Source organism: Myiozetetes cayanensis, unplaced genomic scaffold, assembly GCF_022539395.1.
Source record: "Myiozetetes cayanensis isolate MyiCay16 unplaced genomic scaffold, myiCay2020 scf17, whole genome shotgun sequence".
Taxonomy (NCBI): domain Eukaryota; kingdom Metazoa; phylum Chordata; class Aves; order Passeriformes; family Tyrannidae; genus Myiozetetes; species Myiozetetes cayanensis.
The window spans coordinates 11146626-11166199 of NW_026087378.1; the positions used below are offsets into that span (position 1 = coordinate 11146626).

The 19574-nt window shown below is 42.0% G+C and overlaps 1 protein-coding gene across 3 annotated transcripts in view; it reads left to right on the forward strand.

The window, feature by feature from the left end:
- The window catches only part of RNF130 (ring finger protein 130), a 54543-nt gene that overhangs the window by 27408 nt on the left and 7561 nt on the right, over nucleotides 1–19574 (forward strand). The window contains exons 5-9 of one of the 3 annotated variants that reach the window (XM_050311853.1): nucleotides 780–862; nucleotides 7677–7773; nucleotides 8808–9012; nucleotides 11033–11126; nucleotides 13980–14181. In XM_050311853.1, the coding sequence (XP_050167810.1) occupies nucleotides 780–862; nucleotides 7677–7773; nucleotides 8808–9012; nucleotides 11033–11126; nucleotides 13980–13995 (495 nt within the window). In that variant the 3' untranslated portion in view covers nucleotides 13996–14181. Of the gene's footprint in view, nucleotides 1–779; nucleotides 863–7676; nucleotides 7774–8807; nucleotides 9013–10860; nucleotides 10997–11032; nucleotides 11127–13979; nucleotides 14182–19574 lie in introns of those variants that run through there. The other 2 variants (XM_050311855.1, XM_050311854.1) reach the window with 2 other exon arrangements.

Genomic DNA, 19574 nt, shown 5'->3' on the forward strand with positions numbered 1-19574 from the left:
ACCAGGAGTGCCTTGGTCTTGCTGTGTTCCCTGGCTTGGTGTCTTCCTCGTAGCTTGTTGGCACTGAAAAGTACAATGAAGTTGAACTAAGAGAAGGCACAGCCTGTTTTGTGTCACAGGCCCAAACATTAGAAGTATATACTGCTGATGCCATATCTACATCCAAATGAAGTCACCCCTTTTTCAGTTGAAATTTTAAATTCTCGTATTTAAAAATACAATTTTTTAAAAGTCGTAAATTCTGGAAAAAAAAGAGGAGAGGAACCAGTCAGTCAGTGATCCTCATATTCATGTCTGGATAAGAATGATGATAATTCTGCAAGTAAGGAGCAGACGCAAATGTGGGACTACTCTGCAATAAGTAAAATGTGCTAGTTCTGGCTATAAAAGTGTATCACAGAATTTTTATCCTGCCAAAACAAACAAACACACAAAAAACCCTTAATAAAATGGAAGTTTTAGCTCCAAGTTGGAAGTAAAAAAGGAAATGTAGGAAAATCACCGGTATATTTTATATTGATTTCACTGAACGTTAGAATCATTTTAGCCCTTAGCTTATGTTTCAGATGATCATTTAACAGCTCCAAATGAGGGGAGAGCTTTGTATATATGAGATGCTTTTCTTGTTCAAGTCATGTTGGAATATAACAACCCAGTCATTGGTTTTGTATTTTAGTAACAGCCACTTGGCACAATGCAGTTCATTTACCAGTCACAACTACTTTGACGTTTGTCACAGGCTCAACTCTTGACTTGAATTTTCATTCTATTCATTTTAGGAAACAGACCCAGACTTTGATCATTGTGCTGTCTGCATTGAGAGTTACAAGCAGAACGATGTTGTTCGCATTTTACCATGCAAGTAAGATAGTAAAAGTTGCTTTGTTTGGAAACTGTTCTCTCTTGGTGCTCCTTTGCTTCCTTTCATGTAATGGGTGCATTGTAATTTACAAACGCATCTGTTGGATGTTTCCGCTCCTAATAACACTTAATTTTAGGCTGTGGTGCCAGAAGGTGAGAAGGTGGGTGCTGTGACTGTGGACGTTAAGCAGAATGATACTGAAGATGGGCAGTTTGGGCATATTGGCAGTGGAGCTGTTGAGATTGCAGCGAGGTGGGGGTGCAGGTTTAAGGACCAAGTGGTGGGCAGACTCAAAGAACTTCAGTATAATGACCCAGGTACATCTGCAGCATTTTGCACAGTAGATGTGCAACGTTGGCTGCAATGTAGGGAATGGGAAAGCAGCCTTTACAACCTTCATACCTCCTCTGTCATCAGTCAACCACCGTGCTGTCATCTGTCTTTGGTCTCTCCAGTGCAGTGTAATCTTGGCTTGTGCCTGAAGATTTTTACTTGTTGGTTATTCTGCATTAGTTCTTAAAAAAATAAAACAACTTCCTCCTCCTTTTATGACGTTCTCTTGATGGGTTTTTACAGGTTTTCAATTTGTTTCTGTTCCACTTCCATTCTTGAGTTGTTTTGGGATATTTGCTCTTTGAGAGATGCTTTTAAATACTTTTCCACCTGGTGATTGATTCTGATGAATCAGTACATTTTGGTAGGCTTAAACATTATCAAGGACATCTTTCCCTTGTATACTGAGATGCAAAGCTTTCTCCTTATCTCCAGACACAAAAAACACATGTAAGTTATGTTGTATGTGTGCAGTAAGATCCAGTCATTTGGCCTGTGCTTGGTATATAAATGGTTCTGCATGACAGTCTAGAAGCACCAAAGTCATGTGTTGGAGTCAATCTTCAGTCAGGCAGCAGCACATAAGAGCTCATTACTGGTCTTCTAAATCCTCCTGCCGGTTACTCTGAATAGCTGGAATATTTGTCTTCCAGTGCTTCAGGTATTTCTACCATCATGAAAGGAAAACAGTATTATTTTATATCTTACTGATCAAAATATGGGTGTGTTCTACTTCTGAAGCCAAAATTCTAATTCAGTTTTCAATTTGCTTTTCTCTATACTCTTTACCTCTTGGACAGGGGGAAACAATGACCTGGATTAGATTTTCAGTGTTGTTTTTTTAATATGCCCTACAAATGATTGTTTAGAAACTTCCATGAAAATATTTGGGAATAGGAGAGTTTGGTCTTGGATTGTAAAGATCTAGGAGCTTTTGGTCATGTGGATGTGTGGGCATTTCATTTTTACAATCCAGTCATTTTTACTCAAAAATGACATCCTCTTGCCCTAACAAATGCACTCCCAAGTGTTAAGTAATTCCAGAGAGTTACATCATTTACTGTAGTCTCAAGTGAAGCTTGTACATGTGAGTTAAGGTCTTTGATGTTATGAAGAAGGTTATTTAGAAATTAAAAGAGGAACTTCTGGAAACTTCACACCAGTTTTGGACCACTTTGGACTACTAAGATGATTGTTTGATTAAACTGCCTCTTAAGAAACCTTCACTTGTGTAGTTCAGGGTGGTGCTGTGAGGTTCAGTGATGTGGAATGAAAGTTCACAAGTCCCACTCCTCTGTGCCTTTCTCTTGGTGCTGAACAGAGGGCAGGGGTAGGTCCTTTCCACTGAAGAGAGAATGAATCTTCCCCTGGTAGAAAAATCATCTTCTCCCACCGAGCACAAGGCAGAGTTGGGATTAAAAGCCAACTTCCTTAAACAACTGCCCTTGTCCAAGGGGTTTGTTGCTGGTATCCACAGATAAGACATAGACTGTTTAAATAAGATGTTCATTGATTTTTTTTGTTCAACTGAAAAAAAAAAAAAAGAGAAGAAGAAAAAGTCCTTTTCCTTCAGACACCTTCGGGGAGCCGCAGTCCTGCAGGCAGGCAGCTCCCTGCTCTCAGGGATAGTTACAGCTGCTTCAGGGAGCTGGATGAAGGTGCACCTGGCTGCCACCTCAGCACAACCTGCCCCACTGCAGTCTCCCATGTAAAGGAGAGATCAAGGCTCTTGTGTAGATCCCTTTCTGTTCTGCTTTTCACAAGGATGTGAGGTCAGTGAAGGCTCAGGTTACATTCCTGCTGAAGGCTGTATGACAGCTTTTATGTTCACTTTCTACTCCTTTTCTAAATCTCACTTATCATGTGCTGCAGCTCAGCTTTAAGTTGAATGCAAAACCGTCTAGGCTAGACACAAACAGTGAGGTGGATGCTTTCCACAAGACATTTTTGTATTTGTAGATGAAAAGCCAACTAGTGTGTGCAGAGATGAGCCCCATAAATTTCAGATTCCATGTAAGGTTTTTCAGTCTTCAGCACCTGAAACGCTTGTTTTGGAGTTTTAATCCCTTTCTACTTCCTCATACTTCGCCCTCCAATTTATTGCAACATGTAGTGGTAGTTTAGAAAAAAAACTGAACCAGCAGACAGACAATGAAATAAAACTACGAGAGAGTCTCTTAAGCCAGATGAGAAAATAAATTGCAAGAAAACCATGGAGAAAATGACTCGACCAAGAGGAAGAAATGAAAGGCTGGACATTTTTCTTACTGTGCCTGTAGAGGAAGCTATAATCATTAGACAGTAGGAATCACTGACATGTGCCATCCTTCCTGCTTTCATCAGTTTAAAAGTAGCCTTTCCCTTTGGTACCACAATTGTTCTCTGCAGTTAAGTGTGGTCTGTCACTCTGTGCCTCAGTAGAGGAGTCTGGTCTGGGCAGACACACAGCAGGCAAAATCTGCCAGCAGCTGAGCAAGTTGCACCTAAAATTCTGTAGTGAAACACCATATTTGGGATGTAAAGTTCTGTGGAATGTGGGAAATTGTGACCGATTTAAAAATAAACTGAAGTGAAATTTGTAGGAATTCAACTGCATTGTTTGCAGTTGTTCATTTTGTGCTTCAGAGGGAGTAATGTGTTCAGTTCCAGCAGCCTATGGACATTCCTATGGCTTTAGTGCACACAGGGACAAGGCAGCCATCTGGTTTAGGCTTACAAGCTTGAGGAATGTGTCTTTTGTGAATGTCATTATGTAAGTTAAAAATAAGTAGGGGAAGCAAATGTCAGACATAGCAAAATACAAACCTCATGGACAGCTTTCTTTATTCAGATAATTTTATTCTCCCATCACACAGGGGCTGAGCAGGCACTAGGTGAAAAGTGATCAGGAGAGGGTAGTTTGAAGGACTAGTGAGAGATAAGGGAAGGGGAGAGCAAAGTGACAGGTTAGAGAAAAGCAGAGTGTGACACTGGAAAGGGCAGAAAGATGACCTGGGAAGGAAGGAATTGACAAAGTAGGAGAGCAATTAAAGGAGTAGTGAATATGTTAAAATAAATGGGTTTTGAGCCAAATTCTTAATTCGTGTACTTTGGCAAGAAGGAGGAAAGTGACAAAAGTGACTAAGCCAGATTTTCAGATTTTCATGTGTTTGATTCTGTGCTGCTGCAAGTAGCTGCCTTTTTCTTTTTGAGACCAAATTATCAGAGCATCTTGATGGCATCCTTTCTGCTTTCTGCAATGCCTCTGCACAACCCCCACTTTCTCTGCTACCTGCTTGCAAGGACATTCTCTTCCCCCAGCAATACTCTGTATTTGTGGGAAGCATGGAGGCAGCTCTACCCTGGCATTGCCTGCCTGGGGGGAGACTTGGCACCTTCTTTCCCTCTGCAGCAGGCCAGACATCCCTCCTCAGCTGTGTTCCTGTCCTGGAGCTGCGTGCTCCCTGCTGTGAGGTTTGGACCCCCAGGATGAGGGGAGTAGTAGCCACAGATGCCACTTTGCAGCAGCAAAGGTCCCTTCAGTGGGGTGCTGCACTGAGAGCAGGGAAGTGTAGTGACCTTTTGGGAAACAGCAGTCATTCAACCCCTTGTCCTGATGTGACATGCAAATCTGGAGTCCTTACACCACCAAAAGAACTTTCCCAGCTCACATTTTCCCTGGGAAGTGCTGCAAAGGAGCCATGCTGTACAGGAGTTGGCATTACAGTGTTCATGACAAGCTGGAGGGCAATTGGATTGGGTGTGCTGACAGAGTGGAAAAATACCTGCAGGTCACCTGTCTGGAGTCCTGCCCGCATGGGAGACTCCGTCAGTGCTCCCAGCCTGGCTGCTGGCTGAGCTCCCTTCTGCCCTGGGGCTGGAGAAGCAGCTGAAGCTGTGTCACACTTCACTCCCCAGCGTGCAGATCCTGAGGGAACATCATCAGCTGCTGTGACCAAGAGCAACTCGCTAGAACTCCTCAGATTTGTGGTCTTGGAAAACAAATGACAGAAATAGGAAGGCAGAGGTTTATGATAGCAGAAATTGCAAGGGCTTACTTTGTCTGGCTGAGATTTTAAGATAATTCTTGTTTGCTGTCTTCATTGCTGTAGAGCTGCTTTTTAACTCTTGCAAACAGAGAAATCCAGACAGAGCCTGAGCCACAGTGATGCTATCAGCAAACTTTTAAAAGAGTAGAGAAACTGTAAGTAGTAGGCAGAGCCATGTTCATCTAAATCAATAACCTTTGGAGAACTGCACTTCTTTGAAACACATTAATAAACATTCTTGAAGAATTAGGGACTAAAAGCAAAGAATTAGGAGGTCACAAAAACAATTGAGCTGTGTGTGTATATATATATATATCTGAAACTGCTAATGACTTTTTAAAATAACTCGTATTTAGTGGATGCATGTTGGCATCACTATCAGTTGCCTGCTTCACTTGATCTGAGTGCTTCTACAGCACTGATTAGCTGATAATGATATAATAAAGCTGTTTTCATACTTCTGTGGAGTCTTGATGTCTGCTCTTTTCCAAAATATTAGATTTTCAGGTCTGTTCTACTTTAAAAAACAGACTCCAGAGACTTAGAAGAAAACATAAGCAAATAAAAGTCATAATTTTCCAAACACAGAAAAATAGCATCTCTATATGTTTCAGAAGGTTTCAAGCCATTTTCTGTCACCCAGGGTTTCTAAACATTGTTTCCTGTAGTTTTGCAAGTAATAAAGGGAATGCAATAAGACTTAATAATAATAGAAGTGAGTCTCTTTTGGGTAATTACTTGAACAGAAGGCACTGTACAGATCCTGGGTTTTTTGATTTCCATCTTGCTAGAGGACACAGGCCAGCCAAGGGACTAGCTGAGGTATTCCTGACATTTCTATTCCTGCATTATCTGAGATATAGATAAGCAAAGTTCTTTTGCTCCCTGTCCATCTTCTGTTGACTATGTTTACACTCAAAATCTATGACTATCTTTACTTAGTACAGGTAGGACATACAGCTGTAGCTGCCTGGAACCTAATAATGTTCATGTTCTTTAGTCCCTCCATTAGTCTGAGTAGCCATAGGCAGAACATAATCACAGACTGTCTTTCTCCATGTTTGTTAACAGTTTCAGGTTCTTTCTCTCGGGTCTCTTTCCAGAGATTTAAAAGAGAATTATCTGGTAACATGCCTCATTTGGCCTCAGCTTTTAAAATCCCGAGGGGTGGGGAGCAGAGATGTTCCAGACACCATGACGAGCTTCCTGAGGCCCAGAGCAGCAAAGCATAACCCGAGAAAGGAGGGGACAGAGGGTGTATCAATTTTATGCTGCCTTGGGGGCACTCCTGACCTCTTACATACCTCAAACAGATGGCAAGAACTCCTTGTTCTGCCCCTGCCCCCTCGCCTGCTGGTTCCAGAGCACAGCCCTTCGCTGACTAAGCAGCCCCTGTAATTGCTGATCTCTGTCATGGTCACCAGTCTGTCGTGTTCGGGTGTGCCTGCTCGGACTGGCTTCTTGCTCTGCAGTCAGTGCCACTGGAAATGAAAGATCTGAGCTCTGATCATAGGAATTATCACAGGCAGTGATTCAAACTAGGTTATTATGAGTATTTGCTAAAGCTTTATTGTGGAGAAAGTCTGGTGATACCACTTCTGCCGTGAATATGCTCTGAGAAGTTCTTTTTCTTCTGAAAAGCTAGGAGGGCATTTCCTTTACTTCCTTTAATTTAGATGTGTTGTTTTGATCTCTGCATAGCCCTTCCTTGTTACATTGGTTTCTATCAATCCCAACACTGTTACATTCATATTCGGGTATGTGACTGAGATTTTGGATGCAGTGGAGGTGGCAAGACAGATTTGTGTGTTGCAGTTCCCTGCTGTGCAAGTACAGGCCCTGTTTGCCTTTCCATCTTTAAAAGATTATTCCTTTTTTTTTTTTTTAATGACTATCGTATGATGATGGACATGTTTTCCTTCTTGATATCAAGAAATACTGATTGCAGGAGAAGCCGTCTTTTTACTTTGATGTGATAATTATAAAAGCCCTTTCAAAGTCAAACACAAGCATGTTTGGGTTGGTTCCACTGACTTGTGAATAAAATTGACTGCTGGTGGATGTATGTCCTTCCTACCCAATTTATGACCAGGTTCTACATCAAAACTGAGACAAGACTTTACACTAGGTTGTGATGGAAGTGGTACGACCCTAATTATTCTGCCCACGTGCATACTCATATCCACAATAAAAGGGTGAAAAATAATTGTAAAAATCTTGCTTTAAAGTGTTTCTTCCTAGTTGAACCATTAGTAAAGGGTGGTGAAAGCAAGCAAGAGTTTCTGATTTGTTTTTTTTTAATTATTGCAATCAGCACACAATATTGGCAATTCTAAAATTTGTTCTGCTGCCTTATTTAGAAAAACAATTATCTAAAATTTTGTTGAAGTAGTTCTCATTGTATGAAATAGAATTGTTTGCAAACTATGTATGTGCCCTCTCTGTTCTTCTAGGCACGTGTTCCACAAAGTCTGTGTGGATCCATGGCTCAGTGAGCACTGTACGTGTCCAATGTGTAAACTGAACATTTTGAAGGCACTGGGAATTGTGGTAAGTGGATCTGTTGCGAGCTCTTCTTCCTCCCATGTCTGAGACCCAGAGCAAGAGGAATAATTGTAGGGGAGAGAGAGGGAAGGGTGTTACAGCATCCTTACTCAGAGAGTGTTTGGATTTTTTTACTAATTTCTTAGCTGCTTTTTTCTAATTTCTTCTTGTTCTTCCTTTCCTTAGTTGCTCGTTGAGAATATATTGTTGTATTTGTATTTAGAACAATTTCTTATATACTGGACCTCTACTAGTTTCTCTATAATCTTCCCTTTTCTCAACTCCTTTCAGCCCTTCCTTGTTAAATTTACTCTGTAAATCTTGGTTTTGTGATCTGCTGTAGGCAGTCCTGAATTTGTTTGCACATTAAAAGCCATGCCTTAGGTGAGGCCAGTGAGTTTTCCTCAAGCAGTTCATGGCTTCTGGGATCCCTGAGGACTGCTTTTGTTGACCAGTTCATAAAGGGATAGCAGTGAAGAACCTCAAAGAGGATTTTTTTAATCTTTCCTGTATGAGAAAAAAATCCTCAAGTGGGAGTGATGCTCTTTTCAGAAGGAAGAGAAAAACATATGGAGAGACTGTCTAACATGGCTTTTGAATCAAACCAGTGAGAATAATCAGGCCTCCATTTTTAACTGCATCAGTTGCAAATTTCCAAAGTCACGAATTTCTAAGAAATAGTTGCACTTACATTGTGGATGATCTGTGCAATTAATGTGCAATTAATGCCATACCTGGGTTTTTAGAAGAGGATATGGTAGAATTCAGAATGTGTTGTCGTGGCTCACTGTGGTAAACCAGACAGGCACAGGCTGTGAAACAAGTGTGTTTGAGTCCCTTCCTTGAATCTTAATCCTTTTTTTCTTCTTCTTCCTCCACCTCTTTAAGGTGGAAGCTGTTAACTCGCGTTTCTCTCCCGTGTGACCTCAGGGACAAAAAGCGTGTGTGTGTGTGTGTGTGTGTGTGGTTCTGCTTAATTTATAAGTTTGCTGAGTGCAGAATGTTCCCCGTGGTAATGTGGGCTCGGGTTTTTCCCCCAGCCAAACGTGCCATGCACGGACAACGTAGCCTTTGACATGGAGAGGCTCACCCGGGGGCAGCCGGCCAGCCGGCGCTCGGCGCTCGGTGACTTCGCCACAGACAGCTCCCTCAGCCTGGAGCCCCTGCGCACCTCCGGCATGTCCCAGCTGCCACAGGACGGAGAGCTGACACCGAGGTCAGGAGAGATCAACATCGCAGTGACAAGTAAGTTCCCTCTGGCTCCCAGTGCCCTTCCGTGGCTCCCTGTAGCTCTGCGCTGTGGGGCCGCGGTGATGGATGTCCCTGCAGGGACAGAGGTGACCTCGGTGTCTCTGCGAGAGGCATATGCTCCTTACTGAAACCAATAACTCTAGGTAAGACAGTGCCAACACTTCCATTATTGATGGTATATCCATTTAGATCTGCATGCAGAGAACCCTGGATGAACTAAAATGGCACCGAAATGACCTTCCTGAATTTGGTAACCAGGACAGTAGTCTGTGTTGCCAAAACCATTATTTATCCTTTCGGAATACATTACATGCAATAATTTACACAAATATAAATATTTTAGCTGATTACTATTTCTGCAGACATTTTTTCCCCTGAGAGCATTGCTACTGGAAGTTTGACGTCACTTAGCAGGTGTTTTTTCTTACAAAATTTGTGAATTAAAAAAAGCATTTGATGTACCAACATTTGAGTATTGTCCAAGTGTTTTATAACATCAGAAAACTGTTCCTGCACTGCTTGCAAGCTCTTATCCATAAGAGCAGCATGGAAAATTTCCACTCACTGGATTTTACCTAGGTTTTTCAATGTGCAATAGCACTGTAATGAATACAGTATGTGTAGAATTGCATCATTTTTCCATATGCTATACAGTCTCAACTTGATGCATGAATGGTTGTTTTGCTGGCTGAACTGCAAAAATAGAATCCATGCACATGTACAACAGTCTAATTTTCTCCTTGTATTTTGTCTATGTGCACTTATGATCTAGATTTTGAACTTAGTGACACTGTTGTAACTTGATGCAGTCCATTTGGGTGTTTCTTTAGATGCTGTAGCAAAGTAAATGTCTCATTTAAAAAAATCTCATAGTATGAAAATCGTAACCTGTATCTAGAAACGTCCTGATCTGAGAAGGGGAAATCCACATACGAAGTCTAGATTCTCTACAAAGCCACTAAGTCACTTTTGCTATCCAGTGTTTGACCTTTGGTTCACCTTGCGCTCAGCTCTGTTGAACGAGAGCGGATCTGTTGCTGTGCTGCTCCCTTGTCACGGGTGGGAAACCTCTGTAGTTTTCACTTTTCACTAATTGGTTTTACAGAAGGTGTTTTTACTGTCTGTTCCCAACTGTAGTGCTGCTCGTGCACAGATGGGATGCCAGGGTAAAACAAGAAATAATCAGCAACAGTTCATTCTGACAGTGTTTATAAAATAAAGCTTTAGGAAGGGCTGTTGAAATGTTTGGGTTTTGTGGATGACACGTGCATTCTTTGATGCATGAGAGTTAAACCAAAAGCCATATTCAACAACAGTGCTTGTATTCCAAACTGTTACTATATGCCAAATTGATCTTGAGGAGGGAGAACTTTGAATACTGAACATTCTTTATAATAGCCTTCTTTATACTATGTTTTATTTTTTTAATGGGTCTGTATGCCTACACTAATGTTGGAAGTCATTTTTCCATGTGTATTTCTGCCTAATAAATAGAAAACTAGTTATGTTTTACAGTTGGGCAAACTACCCTGGGTTTTGTTGGGTTTTAAGTAGCACTATAACATTTATTCGGGAGGGAGGGCGAAGGCACCATTGATGTGTGACGGTACGTTGGGTGCTGACGTGAAGAGCCACATCTCACCAAATCTAACCCAACCCTGACAGTATTTCTGACTTTGGGGGGGGTGGACAGAGTTTTCATTACGTGTTCCCTTGATCCTGCATTTCACATTACATTGTTAAGTAACCTTTCTTTGTCGCTAACCCTTGGGCTCACTCAGCCAGGAAATATTGTTGTGCCATGCTTTTTTTCCGCACCTCTCTCCACTTCTTCTTTGCTAGCTTTCTCCAGTCAGTAACTCTGTGGCTTAACCTCCTTCTGCTTCACCTCCTGGGGCCAGTCATGGCTTAGAAGCCTCTTGCCTTCCGCCAGTGGTGTTTGAGGGGAATATTGGCATCGCTTTGACATAAGCCTTCTCCCACGAGTGATTTCCTCCCTTTCCTTTGTCAACAGAAGAATGGTTTATTATTGCCAGTTTTGGCCTCCTCAGTGCCCTTACACTCTGCTACATGATCATCAAAGCCACAGCTAGCTTGAATGCTAATGAGTAAGTAAACATTCAGATGTTTCTGTGTATTTTCTCGTGGGTGTGTGTCATGGACAGCATTGGGAATAGATACCAAGGGAATAGAGAAGGGGGAAAACCCAGCTGTCAAGGAATCAAATTCCTTTCCTGCTTTTCTCAAATGCAAGTGTGTCTGTTAACTGTAGGTTTCAGGGTAACATCCAGAGGCCCTCTTAATTTATATTTATCTGGATTGTCTGAGAAAATATCCTTGCTAAAGTGGAGACATGAAACGGGGGAAATAGAGAATATTTTATGGTCAGTTTTTGATCAGTGGTCTAGGCAAACATTAGATTTCTGCTATTAAATTCCCATGTTCAAAAGGCACCTGGCAGAGCCAAAAAAACTGCCAGCAGTTACCTTTGACAGTTTTGACCTCAGTTTTATAGTCACATTCGTATTAAAAAGAATAAATCTGGATTCCTAGTTGGCACACTTTCAGCTAAGAAAAAACAAGGAGTTTAAACAGAAAACTGCCTTTTACCTCTTAGGAGAGGGAGATATGAAAGCAATGAATGCAGTACTGTTTCTTCTCTCTGAAATGAAGAAATACTTGCTTCCATGCTTTCTTAATTTATATGGAACCCCCCAGGCCTCCCTTCAGACAAGGTGGACAAGAAGTTACCCTAGCACATGACTTTCAGTCTCTTTTTTATAGTTCTGTGTGTGGGCAAGTATAAATCTATTCTGCAGATCTATTATCTAGGTACATCTACATTCTCATGTAGATGTAGGGAATATCTGGGCTCGTGATATATGTTTAATCATTTATTTAGTTATTTACTTGGGAAGGCAAAGTGTCAACATCTTTCTGTATCTCTGAACATCTTGACGCAGCTGAGTTTCCATTAACGTGTTGATCTCTCTACCAGAAGTGGGGTGAGATTCAAAGGCAGTCTCTGTGCAGCCTGGAAATGTAGCTTTAAAAAGACAATTTCTCCTCCTCCCTCCCTTGAGATAAGAGAAAGAAGGAGGTTTTTTTTACTTTTTTTGCTATTTGGAAAGTGTAAGGTGTCCTTCTCAATAAGATGTAAACATGTCTAATAGTCTCCAGTGTAAAATTTTAGACAGTCTCAATCTGACCATCTTCAGGAGGGGCCATAGCATTGGTCATCAGGGATCTTTGATTACCACTGAGTTGCAAATCATCCTTTCCTCCTCTTTTCACATACTGATTCCAAAAGGGCTTCATGAAGAATAATCTTAGAACTTCAAACAGCCCTATCAAGACTCCCAATTATTATTTTTTTTTCCCATTTGTCAAAATCTTGAAATTGCATCCCTCAATCAGCAACTTGGCAACAAAGCTGCAGCTGAACATAGTTCATCTTCCCAGAAGAGTTAGCTTGGGAAAGCATGGAGCAAGAGGAGCTGTAAAACGGGAATGTTTGCATTTCCTGGCACTCACATCATGAGGAAGGAGGAGGAGCTGCAGCCCGTGTGGTGTCATCCAGATGTGGGCACCGATAGCAGCTGCATTCCTGCCTTGCCTTGCAACTCTTTGTTGCCTTTTGCTCAGTGGGATCTGGGTCTGTTTGTACTGGAAGGACAAGCTGCTTCCCACTGACAGGGAGCTTGAGCCTCCAGCAAAGTGTTTCCACAGTGCTGTTCCCTCGCTGCAAAGGGTGTGCTGATCCAAGGAGAGCTCCTTTCCCGAGTGATAGGAATTGAAATGTGAGCTCATACAAGTGTATACTTGAGGCAGATTTAAGAAAACTCACAACCACAGAAACCAGAGCTGTCAAAAATCACTTATTTGGGTAATTGAGGTACCTTGCTATAGCCTTTAACCTCAGCTCAGCTTCATCTGAATCCTTCGGGATCTGAGCAGCCTCCACAAGTGCTGCTGTGTTCAGCTACTCATTTTAGACAGTTTAAAATGACACTAATGCTTAGATTTATTGTTTCATTGACACCTTGTGTTCCCCAGTGCCAGACAAAGCATTTCCTGTGCTGAATATCGTGCTAGATACATGGTAGCTCCTTCTCCCTGCGATTTGTATTAGATGTCATAACAGCATATCTGCTTTTTATGCTGCTCTCCATATACAAAGCAATGCTGGCATACCCTGCCTTTGTTATGGTAGTGTTTCAAGAGGAAGCAGAGGAGTTTTTCTTATCAGAAAACAGCAGTAGCAAGAATGAGGTCACATAATATGCTGATGCAAGTAAAAGGTGCCAAATATTCTCCTTTAAAACTCAATCTAAACCCATAGCCTGTTCCTTTTTTTTTCTGTGTCCTTCCCTCAGTTTAAAGATATTTATTTAGAGCAATAGTTCTGGAGTTGTGAATATATAAATATTTAACTGTGTATATGTATGTTTGTGTATGTGTGTATATACACACATGTGCATTTTTAAATAGTTGTGATAAAAGTAAACATTGTCCCAGTGATAAGAAAATAAGGAACCAGCTGCTTTCTCTTGGCTTCAAAATATCCTTTCAGTATTACTGTTAGAAGATTTAGGCAGTGTTTGAAAAGAACAGAAGAAGCACATTTTGCCTTCCTGCTTAGGGAACAGTCAGAAATTACTGTATGATTGTGGGTTTCAGCCCAAAAAGCCCAGATGTTGGTTAGCACCACTTAGAGAAAGTTTTCAGTAGCAGATGAAGTGTCCTCGAAAGCTCAGAAGTGCTCAGACCTCTGGCTGTCCTGTAAGAATGACGTGACAAATCCAGACCTCTCCTAATGCTCTGGCCTTGTATAATTAGTCACTTTTCACTAGCTTACTTTTACGGGATTATTTTTTATTTTATTTTATATTTTTTTTTAGTATTGGCAGTATTAACTTTAACATAAATATTTTGTTCCCTTTTTTTTTTCTGCCCCGCAGAGCAGAATGGTATTGAAGAAACGCTTTCCGGCCGATTGCCTCGGAGAGAGACACCTATTTTTATGCATCATTTATCGATCATACAGCACAAGCAATTATTTAGTACATTCTATTTTTTCATAAAATTTGCTGATGCCAAAGCTTTGTATTAAGGAAAAAGTGAAGAAATAAAAAAACCCAAAAAACACAAAAAAAACTTTAATTATGAAATCTTACTCTGTGAGAATTTCATTTTTCTTGGGCTTTCTGTGTTAGTACTCGAGTCTGAGAGCATTTTGTAAATTTTGCGAGGTGCTTTATTTCCTTTGAATGATTTCCTCTTTGCAGTTCTCTATTATCCTCCACTTGTTTTGGGACACAGGAGTGGAAATCTCATGCAGTGCCGTCGTTGTGATGCCACCCAGCAGTGAAGTGACTAACAAGTATTAGTAGCAATCATTCCATACCAACCTTTTGGGGGGAAGAAAGCTGGACCAAGCATTCTTGTGTAAAAGTCCATATAACAGACTTACCTTGACTCCAGCTGAGAATGAATTTGAAATAAGAACATTTTCTCAGCTTCTCCTCCTGTAATGCTCCTGTGTCGCACTGGGAGCACAACACTATAATTTTTGCCTTGGGGTCAGGCATTGCTGAAGGTTTGCAATGCTCTTGTCTCAAAATACAAATCACAAACCTTTTCTGTCTTCTCCTTTCACCCCACCCTTCTTTTTGATACAAGTGAAGCTGCTCTAAACCGCTTCTTCCTTCCTAATAACAAGTGGAAACTTTGTGTTTCCCCCACTGTCTCATGTGAAACCTCCTTTCAGGGCTAGACAGGGGTTAGTTTTGCTTCAAAATCAGATCACTGATAATGCTCTTTGATGTAGAAACTCTGTGGAAGCGTGTCCCTTCTTGCCATGGCTTCTTTGCTGGGGAGGAGGCAGAGGGAAGACATCTCTCCTCGCTGTCCTCGCTCTGTTTCAGGCAAGTTGACTTATGCAAGCAGAGTGTGAGTAATTTCACAACAGTCAGTTAAAACACGCGGGGCTGAGTCCCAGCCAAATGCTAATGCTTGACTTAATCAGATGGGTAGATGAAGGTAACAAGTCAGGAAGGAAAAAGTAATTGACAGAAGTTAAAGCCTACTCTGTGTTTGGTTGTTTTGTTGTTCTGGGATCAAGATGTAGACGTTCGAAACGGAATGCTTTCTAAATTAATTAAATGAACAGAGAGAAGCAATTTTACTGTGAGATTTAATTTTTTTATGCACTGGGAACTAGGGGATTTAATTTAATTTTATTTTTATGTATAGGCACTTTTAGAAGTTAGGAACATGGCCAGATGCTGCATTAAAATTGTTTCTTAATTCTTATTTGTCCATCAGACTTCAGCTGAGAAGGCAGCTTTTATAATAGATGAAATGTGTGATAGCTTCAGTGCATTTAATAGAATTCTTCTTCAGTGTGTCCTTGTGAAATTCTGAAAGAAATATGAAAACAATCAATAGAGCAGTAAGTGTCTTTTGAAAGACTGGAAAACCCCATTGGACTTCCTCATGGAAAGAAAAAAGCCTCAAACGTACTGTGTCTGAGGACTGTCTGCTTTTAAAATACAGTGTGTGTCAGCTGAGTGTTGTTGCCAAATATGGAGAAATGTGGTTAGAGCATGATTTAGGGTACAGGCTATGATATATGTTTTTTTCACCCATCTCTCAACAGCAATAGTAGAACTGATAAGTTTGTGCTTGTCTCCTGAAACAAAATTCCTTAAGTGCTATTTAGTGCTGTTTGGAGGATGTGCAGAGACAGCCTGAGCAGAGTCATGACCCAGATGCAAAAGGCACCATAACAGTTCTTGTTTCTTCTAGAGAACAGCAGCAGAAGGAGAAGTTGAGTGATATTTGAAATGAAAAGGCTGACAGGGCTTTGTAGTGAATCTCCCTCCATAGAGGATTTAAATAACTCAGCACCATCTTTTCTAATTTTTTTTTCTTTGAACCTCTAACAATTGGCTCAACAAAGTGTTAATAAAAACATAGACAATTTCTGCTAGGTTACTTCTAGGTCAGGTGAGCTCTGACTATCTGTTAATGAAATAAATGTGTTCAAAGATGGGCTCATTTTTTTTTTACTCTGGATAGGCACAAGAAGGAAATTTCCAAAGTTTTTCATGGAATCACTTAGGTTGGAAAAGCCCTCTGAGGTGATCAAGTACAGCCATTAAGCCAGCACTGCCAAATCCGCCACTAAACATATCCTTTAAATGCCTCGATCCAGCCTGTCCAGATCCCTCTGTGGAGCCTTCCTGCCCTCCAGCAGACCAGCACTCACATCCTCCCTAGTGTTACCTGCAGACATACCGAGGGTACACTCGATCCCCTCATCCAGATCATCCATAAACACATTAAACAGGACTGGCCCAGGACTGAGCCCTGGGGAACACCAGTGACCAGTCACCAACCAGATTTAACACCATTCCCCACCACTCTCTGGGCCCAGAACATCCAGCCAGTTCTTAACCCAGTGAAGGGTGCACCTGTCCAAGCCACGAGCAGCCAGTTTCTCATGGACAGTGTCAAAGGCTTTACCAAAGCATAGGCAGACACATCCACAGCCTTCCCCTCATCCACTGAACTCGTCACCTTACTGTAGAGGCAGACCAGGTTAATCAAGCAGGACCTGCCTTTCCTAAACCTGTCCTGGCTGGGCCTGAGCCCCTGGTTGCCCTGTAAGTTCTGAGTGATCACATTCAGCATGATCTGCGCCATGACCTTCCCTGGCACCAAGGTCAGGCTGTAGTTCCCCAGATCTGTCCTCCAGCCCTTCTTGTAGAGGGTTTTTTTTGCTAAACCTCCAGTCAGCTGTGACCTCCCCAGTTTACTGAGACTGCTGGTAAATGATGGAAAGCGGCTCAGTGAGCACTTCCACCAGCTCCCTCAGAGCCCTTGGATGGATCCCATCTGGCCCCATGTCTGAGTGGTGTTAGCAGGTCACGGACCATTTCCATCTGCCCTGTTGGCCTTTCTCCAGCTCTTACCCATAAACACTCCACCCCCACCATCAGCATCATTGAACTCCTGACAGTCAAATCCCTAAGGCACAGGGCTACCCCAGTGCCTCTCCTTGCCTGTCCCTTCTGAAGAGCTTTCAGCCATCCATGGCAGCGCTCCAGTTGTGCCAGTCATCCCACCGTGTCTCCACGATGGCAACCATGTCACAGCTTTCCTGATAAGCTGGCTTCAAGGAAACGCTGCTTTATGGATAATCCCACTCTGTTGTTCCTCAACTGAGAGGGTGTTTGAAACAGATTGTCTGAGAGAGGGAGTGCTCTGATCAGATTCCCGCAGTAAGAAGCCATCATGCCAGAGGAGCTGTGGAGGGACTGCAGCTTGTGGCAGAAGATGGCCCTGATTAATGACTGAGGGCATTAAAATACTTGGAGATGGAAAGGGAACACCAGGTGATACTTAGTCCTGATGCACCTGCAGTGCTGTGTCTCCTGAATTTTTGGCCTTGGTGTTGTGCCCAGTTCTGTGGCATCCTTTGATAGGTATAAAGGTCAGTTCCAGGGTAATGTGATTATTCTCAGGCTCAACGCAAGTTATAGGAAAAGTTCTTTCAAAGTGTATAATGAAGAATAGTGACAGCACTGAAGGATTCATTTTCGTGTATTAAAACTGCATGCAGCCTTGCCATTTGTTTTCCATACCTAAGGGGTAAATGTTGATCTTTCTTGGTAAGTGCAAAATAGGAAGAACAGACTCATGAGCTGAATTTGGAACTGCGGATGTTTGTACTTGTCCTTAAAATACATTTATTCGGTAAATTTATCAGCTGGACGGATGCCACGTTTTTAAACAAACAGTAGCAATTTTGTGCATTAAGAGGAGCGTGGCTGGGTCACTGTGCCCTGCTGACTCTGCTGCTCCAGCCATGGGCTGTGGGCAATGGTCCTGACCTGGTTAATGGAACACCTGAAGATTGAGTGCTGGAAAACACGGAGGCAGCAGCTGGATCCTCAGCCCTGGGCGGGCTGCACTGGACGGGAGAGGAGACATTTAGGAAAAGAAGGAGCAATGTGTCCCAGAAGTGGTATGGAAGCCAAGAGATGTCTATCTGCGTGGAAACATGCAGCCTCCCTGGGAGTGGGTGGCTTCCATTTCTTCTGCCAAGGACAAAAAACATCACAGCAAAGAATTTTAGAGGTGTTGGATATGTGCTGCCTATTTCCAGATTAATATAAAATATTTGTTGTCAGATGACCTTTCTGCCTCTTGATTAAATCTCTCCCTCGAGTCTGCTGGAGTGGAAATCTGGGTGCACAGTGAAGATGATGGCTGTCTGCTTCCAAACCTGTGTTTGATTTCTGTGTAATAAAGACAAAAGCAACACCAAGCTTCTAGAAACCCCTTTGGTTTGCTTGAGGATGGGTTGTGTGTAGCATTGCAGCAGGTGGAGGAAAGGGAGATGAAACATCCAATATCCAAGGCTTATTTCAACTGCAAGCTGAGACTCACTCATCAAAAATTAAATTATCCCGACCCATAACACAATCTTGAAATCAGTTTTATCTGCTATAATTTCAAAGCAGGTTTGTTTTTTATTTTGAATTATAAAATCACTGAGGTTGAAAAAGACCACTAAGATCATCACGTGCAGTTGTTGGAGACAGGCTATGATCATCTGGAAGTCATTGTTTCAAGTTTATGTTCCCTCAAACACTCAACTTTATTTACTTATTTATTTGTTTATTTATTTATTTGAAACCTGGATATGTGCTCCTGTCAGAGTAAACAATTCAGTCCTATGCATTGTAACTTCTAATTTTACTCTTGTTTCAGTTAACGATGAGATCAAAAATAAATTAATTTGCTTAGGAGAACTTCCCCTTCTCCTTGCAAATGGTGGAGCGAGTGTGTGTAGTGGCTTTTGGTGGTAAAAGAGCAGCAGATCTGTTGCCCAGCTCCAATTTCCTGATGTTCTTTGCAAAGATTTGACCTGGGCATACAATTTCTGTGCAGCTCAGGACGGAGTTTGCTGCAGACCCAGATGGCAGCTCGCTGGCACAGTGTGCTGAATTTTTCATGGAGCCCATCTACAGAGTCCCTGGCTCTTCCAGCCAGTGCTGCTGTGAGACCTCTGCTTTGATTAAGTGCAAAGTTCATGTTCACTTTTGCTCTTACACAATCACACACATTTGGTTATAACTCTAGGTTTTCCTTTTTAATCATAATAAGGACTTACTTTTTGGGTTTTTTGAATCTGTGTCTTTTGGGTATGTGGGGAAGGAGAAAAGGTGTTTTGGACAGTAACAGCTAAATTTTCTCATATCTTCTGTAAGCTCTTTGTTTTCAGAATGGCATAGGCCGGGCTCACAATTTGGCAAAGAAAAAGGGATTTAAGCTCCTAAAATCCGCCAGGGCTAAAGCTGCAATCCCCTAAGCACCTTGCCTCACTGATGCCTGGAACTGGAGGCACCTTGGTTTTCCGGGTGCCTTCTTGATGAACTTGGAAGCTTTTCAGTTGCCTCCAGTTTGGCTCATGTAGCTGCCTGGTGTATTGTAATCTAAGCAGCTCCCAGCTATTCCCCCCTGGGATCGAGAAGCCAGGTAAT